Genomic DNA, 18,793 nt, shown 5'->3' on the forward strand with positions numbered 1-18,793 from the left:
TCTGCAGAGTGCTGAGGCTAAAAGGCGAGCTGATGTAGGACATCTGCAGAACTGAAGATTTGGGCCACTTAGCTTAAGGCTCTGTTGAGCAATCGGAGCGCGGTCAGGACGGGAGCAGCGAGAATAGAAGGTCAGGATGTCAGGGCAATTCAACAAGACACGGCTGTTTTAAGGATGATTGTAAAATCCTTCAGCAGATATATTAACATGATTTGTACAGAAGACCTTATTAAAAGAGTGTACTTATTAAAAATCATAACCTTTCTGTTTACAATGGCAACTTTAGCTGTTTGCATTAAAAGATAACGCAAGTTTCTTCTGGTCTGTCAGCATTTCTCCCCAGATGGGGAAACTCCTACAAACAAAACAAGCATTTAATACAAAAGTAAATGCACCATATTGCAAAGGAGATTAGAAATATTTTAATGGGGTAGTGCCTTGGAAATATTATAAACACATCACTGAACTGTAGGGACTGTTTGCTTGTCTATATTAAGGGATTTTTTTTTTTTTACAGCTTTTGTTATTGAAGGGGGGAAAAAAGAGAAAGAAATCAACCAACAAAGAACACTGAACACATGGTGGAATCTGATGTTGACAACAAATCCCTCTTTAAGCACTCATCTTTCACCATCCTTTTATTGTTGTGTTACAGTGGCCTTGTATTCAGTGAAGTGTTGCGTGCCTGCTCCCTAACCCGATTGTTTGCCCTCACATCAAGCTGCAAAAGCCCAGAGGGCAGAACGAGAAAGTCCAATCCACGGGCTGAAACCAGGTCTGCATCACTAAATGTAGTGCCATAACACAGTTTTCATGGACGGGAACTGTTCCGTTTATTTTCATCTTAAACTAATATTTTCTAGATTGGACCTACTTATACTGCACACTTCAGATGCAGAGACTTTTACTGCGGACAAAATAATATTGAGTCTACAGAAATATCACTGCCAAAGACTAAATAAATAACAACATCAACACCCAACAGATTCCCTTCTGACCTGGAGAATATGTGCCTAGTCAGCTGATGATCTCTGCAGGACTTGAATGATAAAATCTTAACAGTCAACTCTAGTCAAACAGCATGACAGCATCACAAGATTGTCTTAACAGTATTAAATGAAGAAAGATTATTCAAAGATGGTTGATAATGCACAGTGTGACCTTGTTACATGCAGAGTAAATCCTGTGAGGGGGGTAAACTCAGACCAACAGCTGGCAATACTTGAGATGTTTACTAGAGGTGCACCGATACGATATCTATATCGGTATTGGTCACAATATGGAAAGAAATTCTAGATCGGTATCGAGATCCATAAGAAAATATCTATTCAGTTCACTTCTACACTTTGTGCTCCGAGAGACATCTAGCTTTATCATTCATTTTACATTATCTTTAGAATTACACTTTCTGAACCATTTGAAAGGTTTGTTGCAGATTGTTTTTACATGTTTGACTAATTCAAACATTTATACTTCCCAGTCCAATTTTCTGACCACTGAACCATGAACCTGTGTGATTTACATTTTATCATCTAGCCCTGCCCACTAAGACTTATATATATATATATATATATATATATATATATATACACTCCTGATCAAAATCTTAAGACCAGTCAAAAATTTGCAAGAATTAGCATTTTGCAACACTGAATCTTAAGAAGGTTCTAAGTAGAGCTTCACAATGTTAAAAGGACAAATCAGTGCAAGAGACAAGAACATTTGAGTAGGGAATTGTCTGAAAACTGCATTTACACTCAAACATGATTTTTTTCAGCTGATCAAAAGTTTAAGACCATAGTCTTTAAAAGCCAAAAGCTGTGCAAACATCTGGATTCCATGTCATTTTCTGTGAAGTCTTTACACTGTCAAGACCTCCTGATGGCAAAAGCAAAAAAGCTCACTGACTTTGAACGTGGTAGGATTGTTGAGCTGCATAAGCAAGGCCTCTCACAACGTGCCATCGCTGTTGAGGTTGGACGCAGTAAGACAGTCATTTTGCATTTTTTAAATGATCCTGAGGGTTATGGAACAAAAAAGTCAAGTGGTAGACCCAAAAAAATTTCACCAGCTCTGAGCCGCAGGATCCGATTGGCTGTCCGTCAAGACACGGGACGATCCTCTACCCAGATTAAGGCCATTACTGGTGCTGACTGCAGCCCAATAACCATCAGACGGCATCTGCGAGAGAAGGGCTTCAGAAACAAAAAACGTCTTCAAAGGCCACGTCTTCTTCAACACCACAGAATTGCCCGTTTGGACTTTGCAAGGATGCACCAAACATGGGACATTGAAAGGTGGAAGAAAGTTGTCTTCTCTGATGAGAAAAAATTTAACCTTGATGGTCCTGATGGCTTCCAACGTTACTGGCATGACAGGGAGATCCCACCTGAGATGTTTTCTACACGGCACAGTGGTGGGGGCGCCATCATGATTTGGGGTGCGTTTTCCTTCAATGGAACAATGGAGCTTCAGGTTGTGCAGGGGCGTCAAACAGCAGCTGGCTATGTGGAGATGTTGCAGCGGGCATCCCTCATGACTGAGGGCCCTCGTCTGTGTGGTAATGATTGGGTTTTTCAACAGGACAATGCTGCAGTTCACAATGCCCGCCTGACAAAGGAGTTCTTCCAAGAGAATAACATCACTCTTTTGGACCATCCTGCATGTTCCCCGGATCTAAACCCAATTGAGAACATTTGGGGATGGATGGCAAGGGAAGTTTACAAAAATGGACATCAGTTCCAGACAATGGATGCCCTTCGTGAAGCCATCTTCAACACTTGGAGCAACGTTCCCACTAGCCTCCTGGAAACACTGGCATCGAGCATGCCTAAACGATTGTTTGAAGTCATCAACAAGAATGGTGGAGCTACTCATTACTGAGTCCTTTTTTTTGACATTTTGATTTCTGTTTTGGGGGGTTTTCGGGTTTTTTTGAGCTATGGTCTTAAACTTTTGATCAGCTGAAAAAATCATGTTTGAGTATAAATGCAGTTTTCAGACAATTCCCTGCTCAAATGTTCTTGTCTCTTGCACTGATTTGTCCTTTTAACATTGTGAAGCTCTACTTAGAACCTTCTTAAGATCCAATAGTGCAAAATGCAAATTCTTGCAATTTTTTGACTGGTCTTAAGATTTTGATCAGGAGTGTATATATATATATTGATGTATATCTGCTCAGTGGCCGTGATCTCACCAGATTCTGATCGACACGTCTTCTGTTTATTAATTTAGCAGCGGTTCAAAACTAATGTCTTCTCAAGGCAATTCACTTGACAAACAAGTCAAATTAAGTTCAATTAATCCAAGTTGGTGCAAAATTAATTCAAATCAAGTAAACTTAATTCAAACGCAATCCAGTTACATAAATGGAACAGGTAGAGAGAGATAGCATGGTGCTGGTATGAAGACAACATTTAGAGTGATGGATCATAGCTTGCTTAAGTTTTTATTATTATTTCTCTTCGACTTATTACAAGTAAATCAGGATCCACACCCATCATTTGCCAGTCATTCGTCATAATTACTTGTTATGTTTTTCCTGAAACAATAAGTATTGGAGGTGTTGTTCTAAAAAAAGAAATGTCCGTCAGTAGATCGATGGGTGTGGTGCTGCATATCTGCACGTTCTGCCGATCCAGTTTGTTCATGAAGAAATAAGCGTTGCGCACTTGAGGCAACAGCAAAAGGGGTGGGGGGAGAAAAATGGAAACAAGCTTCAGTCGCTGGCAAGCTAATGGGCTAATAAAATCCAAGTATAGAATGTATTCACTTTGCAGAGGCAAGCAGCAATTGAGGGCACAAGAAGCTAATGGCTAGTTGAGTAAAAGCCACAGAGGAATGCAACGCAGTGGATTGCGTCCATGTGTGTGTTTGCAGAGAAGTTCCCTCAAGAGACAAAACCGTCCTGTTCTGGCACTGCCCTGGCAGAGTGACACCGGTTTGTCTGTGCGAGTACACATTTCTGATGGCTTTAGGCGTACAGAAGGAAGTCAACACCACAACCCAGAGTCCCTTGTGGTTTACAGGCATGGGTGTGGGTGTGGCAGAGGAAGGTAATTTAGTTATGTCAGTCTGGACTTAGTGATGGCTTTTAAGAGGGATTTTTTACAGGCTCTTGAAGTCTTTGGCATGTGTGAGGCAGCAGCCACTGAGCTGTTGGGCAGATGCTGAAACGTCTGCCCAACGTTTCAAGGTGTTCCCTTTGTCAAAATGTTCTGGAACCAGAAAGTTGTCACAACTGATCCACAGCTTAACACCAGGCTGAGCTGTCTTGGATTAAAAGAGAGACCTTCACTTTTAATCAGGGTCAAACACAAGTCAACTGGAAGGTCTTGGGTCAAGGTGGAGTCATAGAGAAGAGGAAAAGGTGAATGACTTCAAGTGACGGAGCAAGGACAAGATCCTCATTGTTAAACTGATACACTGACAGAGCAAGTCGAGCAACAATCGCCACGCAAATGAAACGTCAAACATAACAATCGCAGAAAAAAAAACCCAAAACCAACCACGCATTCTCAGCTGACAAAGGAAGGAATTAGAAATCTTGAAAAACTGGGCACCACACCTTTCTCTTTTCATACAAATATTTCCAATCACTGCAGCACATACAAGCGCTTGCAGCTGAAATCCCAGCCTTTAGCTGTCGTAACCGTTCTTATGATTTAAGAGTGATGCAGTAACCGCAAAAACCCAGCAGAGCAGCAACAGCCATCAGGGATAAAATGCCCTGACACAAACAAACCGCACAATGTCCTCATTTTACTGAGATAATGGAGGCCAACACTCCCATAACAAGTGGCCCATTTTATCCTCAGCGGTAGAACTGAGTAAAACTCTGGTTTCTTACCTCATCATCTGGTCAGGGGAGGATGATTGACCAGCGCAAGAAATTATCCAAATCCAGCAGCAGTCAGGCACATGCAAGGGGAACAGAAGCACATAGTTAATATTTTGATAAAGGAATCTTCAAATGTAGAAAACATTTTTGTCTAAGGAGGAAAATCTTCAGTAGGAACAGAAACTGAAAGTCTGGGGTGTTTAAGGATCCGTTTATACCTAATAAAACATTCTGTGCTCTTTAAATTAAAATAATACAGCCAAGACATTTAATATCACGTTTGACTAGGCCAGTCATGAGAACAAATTTTGCTAGATGACAAAGTGTCTCAGTCATGATTGGTTTAAACAATAATACTGTTGTTTTGACAATGTTTTCCATGTAATATATTGCTAATAGCATAATAAGACAAGTGCTCTCTTAAAGATTAGTAAACTTTAATTTTGTAACAAACACTTAACACTGGAAACATAAAATATTTTAAATATCCAAAATAAAATACAAATACAAAAAACCCCCCACATAAAACCAAAACCAAAAATAAAATGGATTATGATGCCTCTGTAGACAGAATTACCCTTTAAAAAATATTAATAATCAGAATGGAAATAATCAAGCTAATTGTAATTTATCCTGCGATTAATTGATTAATTGCTAATTGCAAAAGGCATAGTCTTGACTGGAAACCATCAACAGCAGTCTGATCGGCCCAGATTGGCTACCAACAGCAGGAAACTCAAAAATCTGATCCATCTCTGATCATTGAATGCACCATTTACCAATCTCTACCAAATCAACACTTCAGAGTAGATGTTGTTACTGAGGCTACAAAGAACTGAAGGCTGCTTTATAGTTAAGTACATTCTGATCGAATATCTCAATTATTGATCAACATACCATTACTAATTGACACAAATGTTAAAGCCAGTGAAACTATACAGCAACCAGCCTGGCATGTCAGATGTATTTAATACAAAAAAATAAAAATAGAAAAAGGTAACTGCACTAATCATTCATGATGTTTGCTGCCATTTAGTGATTCCATTTCCTCTTAAGCAGACCCAGTATCTTTATTCCCAGCTGCTAGCACTGGGAGAGCTACTGGCAGAATGACAATTATTGATTCTCTGATTTAAACGTCGCTGCCTGTAAGCTCTCAGGACAAACTGCTGAGACACAGAACAGAGAACAATTATATCGCCACCATCTACAACTGCTTCAGGAACAACAAAGGTGCTTATTTAGCCGTTCCTGCCATATTGACAGATTATTATTCCTGAATTGCACATTAGTATTTTGAAGCACATCCTGAGTTCATGCTGGAGAACATGCATGATGCTTTTTTTAAAAAAAGCAGTGGACAGACACAGGAAATCTGATAAGTGTTAAAGTACTGAGCTATACTGTAATGGGCACTCTCCTGAGCTGCTCATTTTTCCCTTGTGGTTCATCTCCTGACCTACATGCTTAGATACCCACCAGTGATGGAGTCAGCGTGGTCACTGGCAGCAGAACCGAGCCAGAATCTCTCCACACAGCTCTCTGAGAGACGTTACCCACTGTGGACTCTGCCACCATCCCCAACACTCAACAGCCGACTGCTTTCCCATTGAGTTTTCCTTCTGTGCACTGATGTCTGTAGTTGCAACTTATTTAGTTGTTTTGATGGCTACACCTTGCTGAAGTATTCACACCCCTTTGCATTTTCCACATTTTGTTAAAACCCGTCATGCATTTCACTGGTAATGTGTGTAATAGAGCAAACCAGAAGTAGACCAGACCTTTACATTGTGAAGTAAAGGGAAAAAGATCCACGATTTTCAGCATTTTTTCATCAAAAGTTGAAAAAGTATGTTATGCAAATATGCCTGGCCACCCAGAGTCAAGAGTTTTCAGTACATGTTGTTCCACGTCTTTTAAGGCACGTCTCTCTCACACACACGCATAAACTATTAGTGCCGTCTTGAGTTTAAAGGCGTAGTACATCACTGTCACATGTACAAACACACAACGCCCAAACAGAACCGACTGGAACGCAACGTCAGATTGGACGGAGGATATCGTTGGGCCGGTCAAGTCTCATCACAGATGCCGAGTAAGATTTAGGGACTGAACTTTGACTGGGCCATTCTAACATATTAGATACTTTGATATGACTCATAACATTGTCTGGCTGTGAGTTTGTACCGGAAACATCATCTAGTCTCCTGTCTAGTCTTATGGGGCCTAACTGGTTTACTAACAGGATTTTCCTGCAATTAGCTCAACTCGTCATCAACTAATGACTGTTTCCCCGTCACTGCTAAGAAAAAAAAAAAATTGGATGCAAGATAGATTGTTTAGTTCAATATAACGTTCAACCCTCAGGATGTCGTTTCATAACCTAACCTTGCATCTCCCCGGTTTCCTCCATGACCCTGTATAATATTAATAATCCCAGGAATGCTCTCTAACAAACCACTAAAGGCATCACAGAAGAACTGGAGTTTTACTGGGATTAAATCACGCAGTTAGAGGTGGCTTCTGAAGGTATTTAATGCGCTGGGTTTTATTTGGCATTATCAGAGTAAATGGGGTTGAAACATATGCACACCACATTTTTCAGTTCAAAGAGCACAAACACTTCTACGTTTGGAGTAAATAAAAAACATTTTATGTTTACCACATCACCAAGTGGTAAACTCACTGACTAATGAGGGAACAACTTAAGTATCACACATTACATCTAAACCTCCCAGTAACGTGAACAGGTGTAATACAGCAACCAGACATGGAAAAACTAACATTTTCTCCAGAAAAGAATAATTGAGGAGAAGTTTAAAGGTGAACACCTGGGCATGTAAACACAATGTCTGTGGGAAGGACTTTAAGAGAGAGCTTTCACATTATTTAAAGTGAACAAATATTCAACAAATTCAGCCATAACAATTTTAAAGTTATGAGGAAAATAAAGAAAGTTGCATTTGTTGGAATAATTAAAGAGATGAATGAAAAGTTTTCCCATCCGAGAACAAAACAAAAGGTCTAACATTGTCCTTCTGCAACAGACTAGATGATGTTTAGTAGAAACAAACCAGCATCCACTTAATGCAGACATAATGTAGTTCATTTTAGCATGTACAATGATTTTTCTCAACCTCTTAAACACATTTCAAATGTAAATGGTAAAATTACCACTTTCATTTTAAAGTCAAACATTTATGTTTCTGCTACCGCTTTTGAAAACTATTTACTCTTTTACTGCTGCTAAGGACACATTCCCACAGTTTTTCCAGTGAAAAATGAAACATAATCATCATAAGCCTTTGAAAGCCACAAAATACAATTTAGTCTAAAATCGTGGTCTGTCATCTTCACCTCCATGACACCACCCGTCTCCCACAAGACATCCGTGGTTCATGAAAGTAATTTATGCATCCAAGGTGGTTTGGCCCCATAAAGGTTGAAACTCTGCAGGCCATAAAAAATAATTCAGCTTGAGTTTGGTGCGTCTGACGCCTTCAGATTCAGCCCAGCTGACTGGCTCAAACTCAAGTTACCACAAATACTTTTTGCAGGGAGTGTCATATAATAATGAAGCTGACGATTATCTCTTATCCAATCATTGCAATTAATTACTTAATTTTACAGTAAATTTTTTTGCCAGTAGTTGATGGTGGCTTAATCAGTGTTACCTAAAAGAAAACAAAACTGCATGTAAAGTAATGTATATTCATAAAATACGGTAAATATTTAAAAATTTCTCATATTCCAAAAATCAAGGATATATGAGATTAGTAATATTGTCTAAACTTTCCACTATATGCAGTGGGAAATAATATGCATGGAAATTACTAATCAAGCGTTAAGGACCTAAAACACCTACAAAGAACTACATCATATTTCCCAAAATACCTCAATGATATTCTGGACAGATAAAAAACTTGAACTTCTTTAGAAGATTATATCTTCTATCAGTTGCCCAAAGAAGAATGTCTGGCCATGAGTTCCTGACCTTAACCTCAAGTTCACGTGGGTTAAGGCAACAATGTTTAGCACATCTGCAAGTTCACCTCTGAATTGCTCAAAAAGAGAGACAACAAAATGAAAAAAATGCTGTGGAATAATCTTAAACAGGTCGTCAATACTCAAAAATCCTCCAAAGTGACTGAAACAAGAGGAACAGTCCAAAGTGATGTAAAACACCCAGTCATCACAAATGCTACCTACGGTGGCAGGAATACTTATCAGATTCAGGGAACATTTGAGTTTTCACATAAAGCCAGGCTGGTTTTTTTCCCTTCCTCCTTGAGAGATTAAATTATTTGAAAACTTTTGATAATCTTCACATGGGACAAAAAGAGTCAAAATCAGGAAGGAAATGTTTGCAGATTACTGGCTTGGTTTCCATAAAATGTATTTTAAGAGGTAAAATACGTTGTAATGTTGTTCGTTTGAGTTGAATTGTGTTAATAAACAAAAACAAACAAAAAGGATTTTTTTAAAATAAAACAGCGCATGGAAACATCAGACCACTCTCGGAGCAGGAAACTAAATTACTTGTAATTCAGAAGTGGTTTAGTTGAGTTGGCTCTTTGGTAGCGCTCATGCAGAGCTGCAGAGCTGCAGTGTGCAGCTCCAGCTGCCAGGTTTTTTAAGGATTTTCACTTAACGGGACCAAGTGCGCCCGCTGGGCTGTCAGCACAGATCACAGTAAAAAAAAAAAAAAATAAATCTGCGTCTAATCTTCGGCTCTAAACCCGGATAAAAACGGTGACATGCAGCCATACGACCCGCTAACAGGACACGGTCTGCTGTGCGTCTTCTTCACGGATACAATTACACAAGTTGTCCCAAGGCGGACATCGTAGTGGGTCAAATTTCGACAACAGCAACACAATAACCTACGTCGGTCATCCAGTAGTGAACACACTCACCGTGGTTGTTGAACATTCCGGACCGAAACCGGTTGTTACCGCACAAATTCTCCATCTGAAAGTTTCAAGCAGCACCCGCGGCTCTTGACCGTCTTCGGTAAATTTTTCCAGCAAATTCACCGCACGGAGAGATTGGGAAGCGCCAGCCGGCGTGTCGTCGTGGGCAGAGCGGTCCTCCGGGGCGGTCTGTCACGGTCGGTGTTTGTGTGGGAGCAGCTGCAGGAGGACTGACTGCTCACACACTCCTCGACGCCGAGGTTCAAACTGACGAGCTGCTTGCCTGCTGCCCGCTGGCTTCGTGACGTCATGACGCACCAGCCTCTGCAGCGACAGCGTCGGAATGAAAACAATCGCACGTGGACGAGATGGGAGCATGATCACGTGTATGTGTGCCCTGAAAGAAACTGGACCACCAGAACCCAGATATGAATACTGTAGTGTGTAATCATGTATGGCAGTTCGTTATAACATTTAAACGAACAACGCCTGCGCTCATTTTTCTGTTCTCATAAGATGTTGCTGAAGTCAAAAAACTACATTCATATTTTCAGATCGCAACATTTCAAAATGCAAATGGAAACGAAGAATTTAAAGTAGCATTTTTTTCCCCCTCACAATGTTAACATTTATTGGCTGATCTTTATATACATCCACACAGGACTGTGTGTCTTTACGTCAGTAAATAAGTCGTGAATTAAATATTTATGTATGCTATCATTTAGATAAAATAATTTTTACAAATTATTTTTTTTCAAAATGTGTTTATTTCAAAGTATTGTGTTATATCGCATTAAGATTTTATGTTATTTGCTTTACTCATCAAAGTTGGTTAACAAGGCTGACATTTTATAGGTTGGTTGGTTGGTCTGTAGTTAAACTGTGGTGCATCGGAGTCATAGTGTCTGTTCAAATTACTTCATGATGGACTGTTGCACACGAAATGTAAAACGATTCAGTAAAAAATTAGATATCTTTGATCGATTATAGTTTGCTTAAACTGTCATATGTATAATGTGCACATGTTATATTTAAAATTTAGAATTTGCAGATATCTGCAAATCACTTCTATCTAGTGATCTGCCCAAGTGTCAATCAGATATTTAAAAAAAATAGCAATGGATTTTTTTTTCCAGTCGAAAGGAACATTTCAGATATCCTGAAGGATGACACTGGCTCTTGAGAAGACGTCAAAGGTAATATGAATGTTTCCGTTGAAATATAACAGTAGAGACTGACATCTGCTGGTCAGTTTCAAAACACACCCACCTGTTTTTTTTTTTTTTTTTTTTAGAGCAGGAATAACACAAGCACTGCGTTTATCACTCTGGATGGATTATCCACTCAGGAAGTTCTGCTTCGAGTTCAGGGTTTCTACCAGGCAGCTGTTTGATTGAGGGTTCCTTGAAATATTTCATCTGTTCCTACGACTGTCCTTTTCTGGACAGAGGTCGTTCCCTGGAATCTGCTGCAGCCACTGACTGCTCCCGTTTGGGAGTTTCAGCTCCATATGCACCACAACCACTGGAACCACCGAGGTCTCTCCACAGCGTCTCCATTTCCTCTTTTAACCCCTGGTGTTTCTCAGGCTTCCTGTGTTCTTGATGTTGCCATCACTAGGGACTGCTACATCACTGCAGCACTCTCTTCTGCTTTGTCCACCACCACAATGCCCTGTTTGGTTAACCGTCACCTTTTTGTTGGACTGGATCTAGAAATCCCACAGGATCCCAGCTGTATTGTTCTGTCTAGCTTCTTTTACTGCCGGGATTTTCATTCAGTCAAGTAGTTTGGGATCCGAAAGGAAATGCAAACGAATGTAAAAGAAGCATCAAATGTGACAACAAAAATATTTTTTATATATATTTCAGAAAAAAATTACTGAAAATTGTTTATAATCTTCTCAATCAGTTGAAGTATTTTCATTGGCATTACAGCAATCAAGTCATTCTTATTATTATTCCATCTTGACCACTTCAAGATTTCAATAGTACTTTCAGCAGGAAAAAAACATGCTGTTAACATAAAAAAAGACTTTAAACCCAAATCTGCCAGGTGTATGAATATTTCTGTGATATAGCTGCTTACTTTGTAAATAGATATAACTTTTACATAATGTCTTTTTGTTTTAAAGCAAAATAAAGACATGAAGCATCTGAATTTGTTTAAGAAGCATCATTTTATTTTCAGCTGTGAGACAAAATACAGAAAAAAAAAACAAAAAAAAACGAAACACAGTAACCTCCTCATAGTCCAAATGTTCAGGATTAAAGTGCAGAATCGTTTTTCACAGCTTGTGTAAAAAAAAAAAAAAAAAAAAAAAAATTAAATAAGACAAAAAAAAAAAAAGAATATAATATTAAAGTATCAAAACTGACAATGGAGATCCTGAAAATATAAATATGATGCAGAAAAAGATGAAATCTTATAGGTCATGGTGTCAACTCTGATGTTCAGTTCGCTTGAATCAGGCTTGCACTGACGATGCATTAAAATAAAAAACTCAACAGGAAATCAGTTCATGTTTTCGAGTCGTTGGCAAGGCTAGCTTACAACAAAGGCACAGCATTGTTCAGAGGTAACGATCCTTTGCAAAGTAGTGCTGCGGCGACATTCTCAGTGATCAACACATCCCGACTGACATCTAACATGCTCGACGTGGCTCAGACAGGAGCGGTGAAGGAAACACGGCGCCACTTGTGTGTGTGTGCATGCATGTGAAAAACGGGGGAGGGCTTTTGTTATTTTTTTCCCCCTACAGAGTGACAGGCGTTTACATGCTCCTCCAGTCTCACTGTTACCAGTGGGTACTTATCAAGATCTGAGGAAAAAGCTCCAGAAAATATTACGGCCCTGAGCCAAAAAGATTTAAGGTGAGGAAGAGGTGAGGTTTTGAGCGCTCAGCTATCAGAAAGAGTGATTGCAGCCTCCGTGGGCATCACAAGCAGTCAGAAACGGCACAGAACACCACTCACAAAGAGCCAGTCTGTAGGCAGCAGGCAGAACTGGGTCATCACAACCTCACAGTAGCAAAAACACCAGCATTTCATCTCTAAAATGCAACCCAGCTAGCTGTTTCTGCGCCTAGGACTATATTGCATGGCATACATGATTTTAATTCAATTTGAGCTGCATCTAAATAATTAAATGAGTCCAATTTGCTACCGAGAGGGTGAACTCACCAGATCCCTTTTTTTTAACAGTTGAAAGGCTCCATCAGTGGCTTGCATTCAAATATCAACCTGAACTCACATTGATCATTTTCCTTATCACAAGTAGTCCAAGAGAAAAAGAAATAAGACACGGCCCAGATCAGCCAGTTAGTGCAAACAAAAGTACTCAAATGTGTACAAAAGAGTTTCAGAGGGTAGATACAGAAAAACAGATTTTTTGAATTTTTAAAAAAAACTTTTTCTACTCAGCCCTGCTTTTCTTGCTTGACTTTTTTTTTTTTTTATCTTTTACTCCAAATTTGCATTTTATTTATTTAACAAACAAAAATACAATGTTTATAGACTAAAGTAGCTTGGAGTAAAAGCGGAGAAGACCTGGCCACTACATCATGCAGCGAATTTAAAATAAACTAAAAGATTCGCCGAATAAAGACAGAGAGACGGTTTGCTAGAAGGTGCCGCAGAAATCTGACAGTGCTGGAGATTATTTTTGAGGAGACAGACGCGTATATATACAGAGATATTTACAGTACATCTAGCTCTTATATGTAAACAAACAGTGGGGTCGATCCTCAGGAGGACAGACAGGAACATGGACAGACAGCTGACATGATGAGGCAGTACGTGGTGATGTAACACCTTCACTATGATACAGTACGTCAGAAATGAGAGCATGGATTATTATTCCGGTATGGGGAATAGAGATGATCAGAATATGTACAGTGCCTTCCAAACATATTTACACCCCTTAAGTTGTTTCATACTTTCTCGGAACACAAACAGAAACTTCAATGTTTTAAATTGGGACTTTCTTGTGAGAGGTTAATAAAAAGTAGAGGATTTCAGCGGCAAAACTTCCTCACACATAAAGTCAAAGCTACAGCTTTATCATGTGTCACAAGTGAAAGTCCAGACCCAAATCCAATTGAGAAAATTGATGATAGCTATAAAATGTATATATTATTTAATAGTTTTTTTTTCTCTGGGATTCATAAGACGTTTTTGAAATTAATTGAATACCATGTACTTGGTATCTCACTGATTTTGAGCTCTTGTGCCAAAGAAAAATGGGTAAAGATCTCAGTCGGAAAATGTGCAAAGTTGGTAGGGACAAGTCCAATTAGTTCACCAACTTAAAATCCCAATAAAATACATAAAAGTTTATGGTTCTGAAACCTTTCTATTGGAAACCGGTAAATCCTTCCAAACTAAAGCGACAAATTGTGAAAAGGTTTATGGTATAAATACTCATCGAGGCACTGTAGCTGCAAAGTTGTAGTAACATTTGACTTAACTGCAGAAGGGTTGAAAAGTGAATGCGTACATTTATCAGAATTGGTTCTCAAGTTTTTTTTGTTTTTGTTTGTTTGTTTTAAAATCATTTTTAGCAGAGGTTTTTAGGTGTTTGAAGATGGTCTCAAAGCATTTACCCTGACCCAGTGACAACACGTAAATTAAAAAATATTTTTGCCGTGCCTTTTTAACTGCAGTGACACCTCCAGTCTCCGTTCAGCCGGCCAGCCAATAAAAATATGGCGATGTAACATACGTATATAAAATATGTCTGTACATTTACAATATTTAAAACATTTACAAAGTTGCCGCTTATGTACACATAATGTATTTGAGTGTTAATATCAATGCGATGCACTAAGAACTCTCTAAATGGAGAGAAGACGTACCAAACGTAGGACGTGTACCTTACCATGAATTCAATGCTACAGTATAAACAGGAGAGACGGGGAACTCCAAGTGGTTCATGACTGAATGGGGTCAGAGGGGCACACTGAAGCGGGAATTGACCTGGCAGCATTATTTACAGCCATGCATTTGTCAAATGGATACTTAAAGCTTGAGAAGTTTCACTTCACTTGTACAAGAAGGTCTACAAACTGTCCCTCAGATACTGAGAGGCCGTTGCGTTTTGCTTGCATTTCTAATAAATTCTGTTCCGAGATCCAAAAGAAAACCAAACACAGCAAATGTCCGTAGACGCAAACTGCACCACGCGGTCTGGAGACGTGAAGTGACGCGGCTGAAGGCTTGCTGCTTTGTTTTGCATGTGAAGTTACACACTACAGTAAAAAGTATTCTATGTGATTAAAGCGTTAGGTGAAATTTGTTTCTGATTGCATATGAAATATTTTACGTTAGCTTCAGAAGCAGCTGCAGTGAGAATGTGTGTGTGCACACGTGCAGGCATCACACACTGGTGGCTTTTCAAATTCATATTTTCCCCCTGAGTCTATCATCCGGCCTGCGCCAGCTAAAACCAGTGCCATCTGCTTCAGTCGTGACGGGCCAGTAGAAGGTCTCCTCCAGCAGCGTTCTGCCACCCGAGGCGGGTGGGTCACCGTCTCCGGAGGGGTCAACTCCAACGTTGCCACACCTCTCGTGGCGCTTCACTCGGGTTGCTCCGGATGAGTGTGCAGGCCTTTCTCAGGGCGCGGGATGCTGTGGTGCTCCCAGAAAGCCTTGTGCAACTGGTCCAGTTCAGACATCAGCGGCAGACCAATGTCCAGGTGCATCTTGAGGTTCTCCAACCACTCCTCCAGTTTAGAGAATGCAGGTCTGTAAAGTTCAAAGGGCACAAGGAAAAATTACCTTTGGATTCATCATCAAAAGCCCTTCTCACCCAGAATTTTCTGACAGGTTTTATTCCTCCATCTAAGCAGTTTTAGAAATCAGAGTTCTGTGCTGCTGTAGATGTTGTCACTTAAAAGCAAATATCATATATAACAGATACGTAACTTGAAAAAAAAAAAAATCAAAAGAGCAGCTTTTGCGAGCAGAAAGGAACATTTGGACCGAGAAGGTGAGATAATCTTAAGACTATTTTTATCAGATAAGTCACTGGAAGATGAGGAAGTCACTGTTGCTGGTGAGCATCAGAGTAACAATGCTGGTCAAAAATGAAAAGTTAAACTATGCTGGATATTCAGTTACTTTAATTACTTCTTCATATTCTCATTTGTGGCAAACTGCAGGTATGGATAGGTCTAAAACTTGATGTGTCAGCTACATTTATTTTAACTTTCTCCTCTTCAATCGAAAAATCACCATACGAATCTTCAATTTATGAATTGTTCATAAAGCTATAACCTTTTTTGTTTTTGGATATCCAATTTATAATTCTTGCATATTTATTGCTTTTGGACAATAAAATCAATTTAACCTCTACAGACAAGTCTGAAAAGGTTGTAAAAACAGGTCAAAAACTTTCCCAATAAAACAAAAATGGTAATGAAACATTTTTAAGTCTGATTTCAGTCACATTTTTTGGGAGATTCCTGACCTTTTGTCTGCATCGAGGTCACAGCACAAAGCAGCAATGGGAAAGAAGGCAGGGGGACAATTGGGAGGATAGTAGTTCTCCAGGAAGCCAGAAATGTTCAGTCCAAAGTCCATCGCTCTGGGGAGGTAATCTGGATCTGCGTTGACCCGACCAATGATCTGCAGAGGGCAAAACAGGGAAAAGGTTAAAAACCCGAGTGAGAAGATTTGAAGATGGAGGTGTCTGAAGAGTTTCTACTGGAAACCAGTAAATCCTTCCCAACTAAAGCAGACTGCTCCCACCAGACCACAACAATCTGTCTGTCAGTCGCCACATAAGGCTTTGCTCTACTGCTCACTAATCCCTCACACAGTCGCTGAAAAATGCTGTCCATCTGGAGAAGTCATAGTCTGGGGCCTCTGACTGACTTAACTAAACCCATGAGCCCAAATCATAGGAGCAGGAGGATGATGTGAGTCCAGGCTCCTGTCCAACAACTCAGCAGGGCTGCTGGAAAAAATGTATTCCACTGTTAGAGACGTTGAAATTTGGCAGAGTGAAACTATTCCCTCATAAAATGAAAGGGGAAAATGCATTTAATGAGTTTGAAATGTTGACAAAATCCAACAAAAGTTGCCAAAATGGCAGATTTTTCAAGCAGAATAGACACAACAAAAAAGGAAAAGAATGATGAGTCAAACTTTCTGCTAGGGCAGACATTTTGCAAACTCTCCTGCCGGACACCGACTGAAATGAGGCCCTTTACCGGCAGCGTGGTTACCCTCAGTGCACTTGGTACCGCCTCTAATTACTGCATCCACGGACAACTCTTCCTTCCTGTGCAGAAGGACGGAGCGGTTTGCAGTTGTCCTACGGCAGTGGCGGACCACAGTTTCTGGTAGGTACATGTTCTGAGGCAAAATAACTTTTTATTTTTAAAGGGTCTGAAAAAGTCAGCCAAACACAGCAGTACTCAGTCGGAGCTGGCAGCCATGGGACAGACTATTAAAAAGCATCAATCACCTCTCCTTCTATCAGCAGGGTGGTTCTCCTGTCTGCTTTAAAGCCTCAATTTGAGACATTTTGGTAAATCTGCCTTAAAAGTCGGGTTCATTGCAAGGACGTTGCATTCTGATCCCAGATATTGGACAAGGGAAATTATCTTTTATAAACTGATGCGCCTTTTGGTTGGCAGTTTATCCCAAACATGCAGATAAAAGTATTTATGCTTAGGTTTATTGCACATTTGTTCTTAATTGTATACAGGCTAAACAGCTACTTACCTCACAGAGCATAATACCAAAGGAAAAGATGTCCACTCTCTCATCATAGCTTTTCCCTAAACAGGACATAAAATAATGTTAGTATATAAGTTACTAGCATAGATCTGCAGGAAAAGGGCACAGAGAAAGTCAGGATTATTTAGATTACCACATGTTCTGCTGTATATCATACCATGAATCATCTCCGGAGCCATCCAGTAGGGGTTTCCCACCACCGTGTACCTCTTCCTGCGGTCGGGCTTCTTCAGGCCCGACAGTTTTCCCTGCGTCAGCTTATTTTCACATTTATCGTCCACCATGAGCCGAGCCAGGCCAAAGTCTGCCACCACCACAGTGTGGTCCTAAATGAGCAGATTTTCCAAAAGGAGCCATTAGTAAGTGTGACAGTCAAGATAAAAGCTTAAAAATATTGTGCTATAGCAAAATGGTTGGGATTTTTTAACTCAAGGTTTTCAGAGATGCCTTTTTTTATGTATAATGTTTTCTTCTGTTAGGAAGCAAAATTAATCTGTACTTTTTAAATTGCTTTTCAGCATGGAAAAAGGTCAGTGCACAAAATATTAACACACTTAAACAATAAAGGTGTGTAAGCACAGACATATTTGAGTGGAGTAAACGCTCCTTACCTCTCGGACAAGACAGTTGTGCGAGTTCAGGTCCCGGTGGATTATGTTCATTGAATGCAAATATGCCTAAGAGACAGATAAAACAGGGGAGAGGGAAAATAAAAATAATTAATTAAACTGGGTAATCAAAAGTTCCCTCATAGCAGAAAAGTAAAATTAAGTTGCACTCATTCTGAGAAAAACAAAACAAAAAAGCTGATGTTTGCATGCTTCTGAACACTTTTAGTGAGAGCTACTGGGACGATTTACACTAGGCTTGTATTGCTCTAAGTTGGCCACTAGAGGGAGGCAGCAGTGGCCATTTGCACCTTGTGCTGCTTGGAATCAGATTGACTTCTAGGTTTCTGAACTCACCATTCCAGCAGCAATGTCCTTCCCAAAACTGACCCTCTGGTTCCAGGGAAAGTTACTGTCCTGCAAATAGAAATTTCACTTAAATTTTAGGTTTCAGCAGACAAAACTGTTAAGGGTGAGAAAACCAGATGATTTCATTATAACACACACTTCATCCCAAGCCATTCTTACCATCTTCTTGATTATTTCCCTCAGGGTTCCTCCCTTTATGTACTCTGCAATGAAGTTGAGTCTAAGACTTGAGTACAGGAAACACTTTTGTTCATTTAATCACATTTAATGTAGCTATAAACTGATTAGGATGCTACAAATGGTGCCACAACCGCAGCC

General features: G+C 39.8%; 2 protein-coding genes across 2 annotated transcripts in view; both read right to left on the reverse strand.

Annotated features, from left to right (window-relative positions):
* Nucleotides 1–10,082, reverse strand: part of sept4b (septin 4b) — a 43,512-nt gene extending 33,430 nt beyond the window's left edge. Inside the window, exons 1-2 of the mRNA XM_044120533.1 lie at nucleotides 9,757–10,082; nucleotides 4,850–4,857 (exon numbers count right to left, since the gene is read on the reverse strand). Coding sequence (XP_043976468.1) covers nucleotides 4,850–4,857; nucleotides 9,757–9,811 — 63 coding nt within the window. The 5' untranslated portion in view covers nucleotides 9,812–10,082. The remainder of the gene's footprint in view (nucleotides 1–4,849; nucleotides 4,858–9,756) is intronic.
* Nucleotides 10,083–11,913: 1,831 nt separating this feature from the next.
* The window catches only part of limk1a (LIM domain kinase 1a), a 50,928-nt gene continuing 44,048 nt past the window's right edge, over nucleotides 11,914–18,793 (reverse strand). The window contains exons 10-16 of the mRNA XM_044120365.1: nucleotides 18,635–18,701; nucleotides 18,464–18,523; nucleotides 18,110–18,175; nucleotides 17,656–17,824; nucleotides 17,484–17,539; nucleotides 16,222–16,379; nucleotides 11,914–15,497 (exon numbers count right to left, since the gene is read on the reverse strand). Of these exons, the coding sequence (XP_043976300.1) occupies nucleotides 15,329–15,497; nucleotides 16,222–16,379; nucleotides 17,484–17,539; nucleotides 17,656–17,824; nucleotides 18,110–18,175; nucleotides 18,464–18,523; nucleotides 18,635–18,701 (745 nt within the window). The 3' untranslated portion in view covers nucleotides 11,914–15,328. The remainder of the gene's footprint in view (nucleotides 15,498–16,221; nucleotides 16,380–17,483; nucleotides 17,540–17,655; nucleotides 17,825–18,109; nucleotides 18,176–18,463; nucleotides 18,524–18,634; nucleotides 18,702–18,793) is intronic.

The sequence above is a fragment of the Gambusia affinis genome, linkage group LG06 (assembly GCF_019740435.1).
Source record: "Gambusia affinis linkage group LG06, SWU_Gaff_1.0, whole genome shotgun sequence".
Classification (NCBI taxonomy): domain Eukaryota; kingdom Metazoa; phylum Chordata; class Actinopteri; order Cyprinodontiformes; family Poeciliidae; genus Gambusia; species Gambusia affinis.